General features: G+C 40.4%; 1 protein-coding gene across 1 annotated transcript; it reads right to left on the bottom strand.

Moving 5' to 3' along the window:
- Nucleotides 1-1400: 1400 nt before the first annotated feature.
- Nucleotides 1401-3885, bottom strand: LOC147617092 (uncharacterized). The gene is made up of 2 exons (XM_086776704.1): nt 2370-3885; nt 1401-2289 (listed from the first exon to the last, which is right to left on the bottom strand). The coding sequence occupies exons 1-2, from the start codon at nt 3127-3129 to the stop codon at nt 1529-1531; spliced, it is 1521 nt and encodes a 506-aa protein (XP_086632830.1). The 5' UTR covers nt 3130-3885; the 3' UTR covers nt 1401-1528.
- Between the last annotated feature and the right edge of the window lie 5744 nt (nt 3886-9629).

The raw sequence follows: 9629 nt of genomic DNA, 5'->3' as shown, positions 1-9629 counted from the left end.
ATCGTTTCTGTCCTGTGTGCCCAACCGACTAGCTTTTTCAAAGAAAAACCACCCACGTATGTTGCAGCCCGATTGAGTGCCCAAGGAGAGGATCAGCCAGTCGCCTGTGTGCCTCTGTGTCTCCTGCCGCACCCTTCACAAGAGCGTGAGAGAGAATTCAATGTGGAGAGAGAGAGAGAGAGTTCTGCCCGACTGCACCTCCTGCGCCTGACTGTTTGCAAGAGCGAGAGAGAGAGAGAAAGAGATTAAACTGGTCGGCTGTCTCTGTTCAGCAACGCCCCCCTTGTTTCTCCTGTAATCTTCCACCTTCCACAAGAGAGAGAAAGCTTGCTCAGCCCTGTGCGCCTTCTGTGCTGCGCTGGCTTGCCTCTACAGACCTGCGCAGGATGGTGACTTGCTGTTCGCGCTGGCTTGCCTCTACAGACCTGCGTAGGATGGTTGACTTGCAGGGTGGGTGGGCAACACTAGAGCATGGTATAAAAAGATAGGCAACTACTTCATGAAGTCAAGCTAGATAAAGAGTTGAAATTGATGATTTACTTGAATCTCCTCATTCTTTGATCATTTTACTTCAAGATTTGGGATGTGCATAGCTTGTTGACCCAATAAGTGATCCCTAAGAGCAATCAGAACAATATTAATTGTAGGCACTGATTTTCGTATGACGCTGTGTTTTGGGTGTTCTTTGATACGCTTATCTCGATTGCTCTTATAGACCAAATGAACTCAAAATTTGTGAGCTTGTAGCTCTTACCATGTAGTAGCTACAGCTAAGAGCAATCGGGCCAATTTGAAGCGGCGAAGACAAATTCGTGGAAAGACCCCAAAAAAAGCACCGATTTGCTGCCAATTTGTGGCATTTTGTAATGATCCCTTGAAGTGTAGCTTAGCAATAGGGTTAGGTTGATGTTCCTAAGAGAGTTTACAAGGATATACAATGGAGAAGGAGAATGACATGATTTTTGAGAGGGGGTAAAGCTGCGTTTTTGCAAGGAAGAGGAAAAATGGTGGGAGAGCGCTCAATTTATGTTTGGATGGGCACAATATAGAGTAAAAAGAGTCATGGGGTTGGGTGATTTGTAGTGGCGAGGGGGAAGGTTGTTTGTGTAGAAGAGGAGGCATTGACACCTTAGAGTAAATCCATTAATAAAGCCTATTTGCGGGAAAAGATATATATATATATATATATATAGATATATATATATATATATATAGATATATATATCTATATATATATATATAGATATATATATATATATATATATATATATATACACACCGGCTCACAACACAGTACCCTCGTTGCGCAGCTCGAACTCGGGTCCTCGAAATGGGACCCAACAGTTACACGAACTCGGCTCCTCGAAATGGGACCCAACAGTTACACTAACTCATAAAGCCTATTTAATCGATACATTTCTTTAAAAGAAAAATTATATCTCGGCTTATGTTTGAGTTACCTTAAAAAAAAAAAAGAAAAAGTCTATACATTTTGCTGTTGTCGATAGCGGTCGGACGGCGACGGTTTTTAGCACCGGTAGAGTACGACGAAGCAGGGCAAGATCGCGCGCGGGCTAAAGACTGTAAGCTCCTCAAAGCGGGACTGGAGCCCGGACGGTACGGCACCAGAACCAACGTCTCCGCCGGCGACGGAGTCAAAGCCCGCGGAGGGCGGCCCGAGATCTCCGCTGTGCGGCGGCGTGGGCGGCGGCTTGTGAATACGCCCGGCGATGACTCGGCAGACGAGCATCGCCAAAACGCCGCCGTTGCTACCGCCGTGGTGGCTCTGATCACGGTCTAATTTTTTCTCTTGTAGCTTGTCGTCGTTTGCCACCATCTGGTGGGCACGACCACTGGTGGCAGTGGTGAGAATGCCTTTGCTAGCGCCGTCCGACCCACGCGTTTTGGGGAACCCGGAGCGGATGATTTTGCAAACGGAGCAGGAGGCGGAGCTGCAGGTGGCGGCAGCGCCGGCGGGGGCAGCATCGACGGCAGCCAGCAGCCCGCATTCAAGCGTGGCGCCGTAGAAGCGGAGCAGCTCGTTGCCGTCAGCCAGGCAGCGGGGGTGCTTCTTGTGCAGCTTGCTGGCTCGCGACTTGACTCCTTCTCTGTAGTTCTCGAACCTCGCCAGAGTTCTTGCTAGATTGTTAACCTTGAGCACTCTCGCGATCATCAGGGTGGTCGCCACGGAGGGCGGAGCTGCGCCAGCCGGCGCCGCGCTGAGCCAGCTTGTGCGGAAGATTATCTCCACGATGTTACGGGAGGAGTTGCCCACCTGCAACTCCTTCACTGCAGTCACCAAAACGAATGAAAAACACACCATTATCATCAACACCAAACCTTTTACCAACATATGAGCTTGAACCCACCTGCATGCTTAAGAAGATGGTGCTGCTCCAGAGCTTCATGCTTTGGGAACACCTCCCCACACCTCTGGCAAACCGGTCTAGCAACAGGAGGCAAAGAACCCCTGCCTGCTCCACCGCCATTACTGGCCTTGTACACCACCAAAGAGACTGCAGGGTTCTTACAATCATAGCACCCAGAGAATTTCTTCATGGAATTGCCTTTAGCAGAGTGCAGGTGGTCCATAGGTGTAGCCTGTGCATAGTGATGAAGAGGGGTGCCATAGAAGCTGCCTACATCATTAGCATTGTTCCTGCTCTTCAGAACAGACCCATTAAAATTATGATGATGGTGATGAGGATGATGATGACGACCGGCGACAATGTCGTCTAAGCTAAGCTTGCCGTGGGGATGCTGATTTTTAGGATTGTGGTGCTGCTGACGGTGGTGGTGGTGGTGGTGGTGGTGGTGGTTGTGGTCACATACAGCATGGTCCCTCAGCATTGCTTCATGTGATATGAACTGGACGAAGTCGTTGCTTTCGACCGATTTCGGGCTGAAATTTGGGATGCCCGAGTGGCCACCGTCGATTCTATGGCTGCTGTGGATAACATCCCTTAGGTTGGCTATGGACCTTGAGCAACCTGACCTGTGGAGCCTCCTGCTCACAAACACTGCCTCAACTTTTGCACTGCTCTCTGCAAGTGATTGAGGATCATGCACCTCACCAGGTTGAGATTTGCATGCCAAAGACCTTCTCCAAGAGAGCCAGGAGGTTGGCATTCTAAACTGATTCAGAACCCAATTAGTCCATAAACCAGGCTTCGTTTAGCTCTCCTGTTAATGGCCAGGGGGCTCTTGGGCCTGTTTCTCAAATCAGCAGGCTTGTTGCTCCATAACTCATGTGGTTGCCCACACTAATTGGTGAAATCAAACTGCATCTCCTAGTTATCTCCATTAAGTACTTAAGCAGACTATCATATAGCTCTATTAAGTACTTTAAGTAGACTATCATATAGCTCTATTAAGTACTTTAAGTAGACTAGCATATAGCTCCATCACTGGGATTAAGTTAATGCAGCTCAAATTGCTCCTCTCAACCATTAGGATTAAGCTAATAAGCTCAAGTTGCTACTGTCAACATTGGGATTAAGATAAAGCAGCTCGATTTGCTCCTCTCAACCTTGGAGATTAACACAACAGCAGCTCAATTTTCTACTGTGAATTGTTGATGATTAAGATAAAATGTGATTAGATAAGGAGGCCAGTACTGTATACACACAAGTCACTCAATATATGTGGGGATCAGTGTGTGCATGTTTATAAGCTTTCTCTCTCTCTCTATCTCTCTCTCACTCTCTCACACACACACACACACACACACACAATCACTGACGTATGCTAGGATTAGTAGCCCACATACTGTACGAGACTAGAAATCCTTGATGATTTTAGGAGGGGAAGCAACGACATTAGAAGCCTGTAAGGAATGATGATGTAGTGAAGCCTTCCAGGCATTATGTTATGCATGAGAACTTCAGTGATGTAAACGATTTGGGAAGCAACGACTGGGAATTATTGGAATTCCTCCATTTTTTTAATTTTAATTTTTTTGAATTAAAACCATTGGATCGACCCAGATATATGCACAAATTTGACCTTGTACTATTTTGAGAGAATTAAATAGGAAGCTGAATTGGCCAGTGCTCAAAAAAGTGTGTTTTTTTCAGCCCTTAAAATTAAAGGCAATTGTTGAGGGTTAATCGGGATTTGGACTTGAAAATTACTAGAAATGGGGCAAATGTCGATATTTATAACTAAAATGTGTAAATTTCAACCTTTAAAATTAAAGGTAGCATCGAATTCTAATTTGGATTTTTAAATTTCTTGGATTTGTGATAAATTTCTACCCATTGAGCCCAAAAATGTTTTTTTTTTTTTGGTCCAACACGGATTGGTGTGGTGCGCACTGTGCAGGAATACTCTGTGAGCGCTGCAAGGGTCGATTAAAAACAACGAAACGAGCACAGTGTGTGTGCACTGCAAAAGTTATGAAACAAAGCGTGGCGCACAGTGTGTGTGTGTGCAGCGCATGGAATTTTTGAAGTTTGAACTCTCTTTTCTCAACCAAAACCTGCAGGAAGGAGTGGGTGTGAAATGGAGTCATGAAGATGCATGCGCATTGCCAATATATTAGGGCCTTAGTTCAGTAGTTAAGTTGATTTTGAGGGTGTGACTCGTGAGTCGTGACTGTCCTTTCCTTTGGAACATTTAATAGCTAGCGGCTGCTGTTTATCTGCATCCACATGTACGTGTTCCTTTAAAGGCATAGCGTTCTCTACAAGTACTCACACAAGCTTTTATTACGGCCTTGCAAATTTAAATCATTAACCTTATATGTGGCAGGGTTATACCGGGAGGGAAAGACCTCAACACAAAGTATCTAAAATTTGGACCTTAAACTAGAAAATAGTATCACAAGGAGAAGCACCCGATCACACAAGGAAAAAATAAGGGGTTATTTTTGCCAATTGGCTATTTTTTGGGGTTTTTTTGCAAAAACATTCACCCAGTATCTTAAAACATTTGCCAAAATTTTGAAGGGTTTTAGAAAATTTTCACCTAATTTTTGACATTTTAGGGTATTTTTTAAAAACATCAGTCCTATTTTTTATAATTTTAGATTTATATAGGAGGAATAATCGCCAACCCACCTACACTTATATATTCACGGAGACATCTTATTTTTTTACCCTGAGTCGGTGTATACTTTTCTAGCTCTGATTGAAGATCCTTTTGGCATGAGACCAGATGTGAAAATATGGACAAAAGGAGACTATTTGGATGAGAAGACTCCCAAGGGATCTACCATCGACTCTTTACTTGTGTCGCATGTATGGAGTTGGCTTATCATGTATCTTGGGAGCATTCATCTTTTGTTTGGGAGGAGGAGAGGTGGGATCAAATATGTGCTCTACAATCCATCACCCTAAATCATGTTGCCTACTCATAATGCTTATCCTCTCATGTCTCTACATTACAAGATTTTACCATAAAGTTTATTGCATCCTTAATGGCTTTCTATATCTCAACTTGGAACTTCAAATAGTTAGATGGAATTTCTTTCACGAGTTCAAGTATTCTTTGCTTCATTTTAGATTCATGCTTCATCTCAAATTCTCAATATCTAAAAAAAAAAGAAAGGGGATTTCTTCTTGCTTATGAGATGTGGGAGAAGGTGACATGAGATCCAATGCTATTTGCTAGGTACTGTTAGCTTTTATCTTCAAATAGTGACATGGTCCACTCGCTGACCTTAACCATATCCAGAGAGAGAGAGAGAGAGAGAGAGAGAGAGAGAGAGAGAGAGAGAGAGAGAATTTAATGCCAATAAGAGGCCAAAAAAATGGCTAGGTGGGACCCATACAAATAGATACATTTATTACAAGCCCATAACACTAGCTAGGTGAGGTCCAAGATTGTTTGCTCGGTATTAGCTTTTACATTCAATGCTCCAAATTAAGACATGTCCATTCGTGGGCTGTACAACATCTCTTTATATGTAGAGAGAGAGAGAGAGAGAGAGAGAGAGAGAGAGAGAGAGAGAGAGAGAGAGAGAGAGATGTTGAAAAAGCATTTTCTCAATGCCCCACCCTCGTGTTGTCACTATAGGTGATGGATGTTCTTTATTTTGTAAGGCCCCCTGTGTGAGGAGTAGCCATTGTGATGAGCACCTAGCAACCGAGAATTCCGACTTAGACACTGGATGGTGGCCAAATGTAGCGAGATGGCTTATGTGACTTAGCACTCAACCACTTGAGTAGGATGCATGCTTGTGCAAGCTACGTGATCGTAGTTGTGAGCATTGGAGTGGCAAACCAAGGACACACTATTCTTGGATTGCTGGGCCTGTTTGAGGGTCTAGGCGGTCTCAGATACATGTGGGACCTAAACTAAGTCTCTATGGGACTTAGTTGTAGTCTAATATGCTTCCAGTCAGATGATATTGTACCCACATGAAACTTGCATTTCTTAACATTGGCATCAAACCAATGTTTTCTTCGGCACTTCTCTCTCCACATTCCTACCATTGCATATAGCCTTGCTCATCCAACTCTTCCAACTCTACCAATCGTTCGGATAGATCATGTCCATTAAGATTGGCTTCTTTTGCTTCCCTTAGTGTAGGGACGATTGGTCTTTGGACTAAGTCATAGGTCAATCATGACATGGCCGACCTATTAAGCAAGACCAGAGTTTATCTACATTTCCATCAAAGCTTCTTACATGGAGCAACAACCGGGTAGGCGAACAACTATCAATTTGCAAATCAAAGTTTTCAACTAGCGATATTGTTTACTCTCCACTTCTTTCTACAATTCATGCAGTAATATTGTTTACTCTCCACTTCTATATTATGAAGATCCTACTTCTGCTATTGTGTTTTCTGAGAGAGAGAGAGAGAGAGAGAGAGAGAGAGAGAGAGAGAGAGAGAGAGAGTTTAAATGGCCTATAGTATCCACACAAACATATACATTTGGGTGAAGCTATCCATAACACCGATTAAGGATTAAAATCGTGTCCAATGTCAAGTTAAGAAAGTGAATTATCCACAAAATTAAGAAACAAAGAAAAAACTACTATAGCATCATCCAAATGATCATTCGGTGTGAGGACTAGGAGTTGGTGTCTCTTGGGTCAAGGCTCTACAACAATTAGAGGTTGTTGTTAGGGGGCATGAAATGCTTGGGTAAAGCATTATGCACTTACCCGCTTTGGCTAGGTTCTCAAACCTTGGCTAAGTTTTCTTCTTTTTCTTCAGTTATGCTGCTGCCAATGTAAGTTCTCCTACCTTGCAGCTTTGCGTCCTTGAGTGTGTTTGATTGAGAATGTCTATTCTATCTTCTTTGGCTGCATAAATTATGGCTGCACAGTCTATAGTATTACTCTTCAATTGGATGTTTATTGCACCAAATGCCTTTTATTTGATGGTCGATGTGTGTGTGTGTGTGTGAGAGAGAGAGAGAGAGAGAGAGAGAGAGAGAGAGAGAGAGCACTAATTTAAAGGTGAAGTCCTTTGATGGTGATTTCTTTTTTTTTTGGGGAGAAAAACCTTAAATAGTAGTATTAAAGTGTAAAAGAAAAATAGTCTTAAAAAAATTTATTACAAAAGGCTTTTTATCCGGAGAAGCTTAACTCCTTCACTTAAGCAGTTTTCACAGTGTAGCTTGGACCTCGACCAGACCGAGCACTCTCCTAACACACCAACGAGTGATGCCATTGGTATGCAACAACAAGAATTTCCCATTGGTATGCAACACACACACACACACACACACACACACACATACACATACACAACCCCCTTAAATAAAGAGGGTAAGGTTGTGTGGTATGAAACGAGAAATGGTGGAGAAGTTAAAAACCGAATAAAGTTGGTGATTCATTAATTCAATGCATGTAACAGGAATACAACAATTTCGTTATATTTTAATCGTCATTTTTGGTACATTTGTTTGTCCATGCACCTGCACTGCCACAGTGGAAATCCGATTTCAAATTTAAAGTAGTAATTAAAGAAAATTTGTATAGACATTAAAACATTGTTGAACTTCAGCTACTAATTTTCAAAACCCATTTTAAATCTTGCAAATGTATTTTTGTTTTGAATATTGATACGGCCTTCACAATTTTGAATCTACTTTTTCTTTTTTCTACTTTAATATGATTTCCAGCATCGTTCAATTTTTTTTTTGGAATCTACTGATCGCTCCAAAAAAATTTAAATTATTACATTATGATTGTAGGTTGGAAAATCCAAACTTAGTTTAAAATTTCCCCAAAAAGAATAATCATTATTTGATTTTGAAATTTTGGTCCTTTGGATTTGCAAGCCGTTAGAAATCCCGAATTTCCAAACCCAAACTATAATTTATAAATGTAAAATCAGAGCAGAAAATCCCAAATTTTAAGACTCAAACCTTCAAATTTCAAAACTAGATATGAATAAAGTATTAAAGCCCAAGTTTTTTTTATTTTTTTTTAAAATTTAAGGGCGGCTTTTATATATGGCACTCAAGGGAAAACCCTTGAATTTAAAACTCGTAAATATAGTAGAAAATCCCCGAATTCAAATCCCATTTATTTTTTAAAGTTTTAATTTGGGTTTTAAAATTTTCAGGAGGAGGAATCATTTCAACAAATTGGACTCACTTGGGAAGCAAAAGCATATTTTTAAATTACTTATTAAAAAAAAACTCATCATTTTTTGCAATGATGTTTGATATATACTTCCAATAAAAATTTACACTGAAACCCATTTTTGAACTCTTAATCGTCCCCCAAAAAACAGTTGCAACATGCACTTCTATGATGCATTATAATTTTTATTTTTATATTTTTATATATATTTTATATTTTTCAAACTATATACTTCCCGCTTCCACCTTTTCAACCTTTTTAGCTTCCCTATAAAGATTAATGAGATAAACTAAAGATAAAATGCTTCCAAAACTGCTCACATTTGCCTATTTTAATTAAATATTTTTAAAACCCTAGTAGACAGCTAACACCAAACCCCAAGCTCCCTCTAGATCTCCACCTCTTATTTAATTAAATTTAATTGATTAGATTTGTGACTTGCCATTGCAGCATGCTTTATTTAATTTTTAATTTAGAAAACAATCTTTTAGTTTTTTTAAAAAAGAGGACAATTTTAAAAAATTTAAAAAACAAGTTGTGCGCTTGTGTCAAGGTTTGTCTTTGAAGGTTGCTGAGACGTTTTAACCTTTCTAGAGCATAATGAAACCTTGCATAATATGGGCAAGTGAAAAAAATAACCTTCACTTGAAACAAGAAAAAGAAGCAAACCTTTACATGAATTTTTTCAATTTAAAAATTTCCAATCCCAAGCTTTTAAACATCTCTTGTAAGCATGTTAGCATTTTTGTTTTAAGTTATTGTTTCTCTTTTGAGATCTGCTTGTTCAAATCTTAATAAAAAAAATTAATGTTTGGTGGAACATTTTAAAGTGTTTTATTTTTTTTGGCAAATATTTTCTTTAAAAATTTAGCCCGTCTTTGGAAGAGAAAAGTAAAAATATACCCTTCCTCAAGAAGCTCAATTTTCCAAGAGACCTTCTATTGCTCCTCAACTTTCTAGGGTGGCAAGTACTAGAAAAATATTAAATTTTTTAGAATAATGCCTAATCAAACTACAAATTCCCACTTAAATTTAGAAAATTTTATCGTTCTTCTAGACTTTTGATAATTCCCCACAACGTG

This window comes from Cibotium barometz, chromosome 37, assembly GCF_041138505.1.
Source record: "Cibotium barometz isolate CiBa-2024 chromosome 37, ASM4113850v1, whole genome shotgun sequence".
NCBI lineage: Eukaryota > Viridiplantae > Streptophyta > Polypodiopsida > Cyatheales > Cibotiaceae > Cibotium > Cibotium barometz.
Note: the sequence above shows the minus strand (reverse complement) of the source record. Positions and strands in the feature narration are given on the sequence as shown.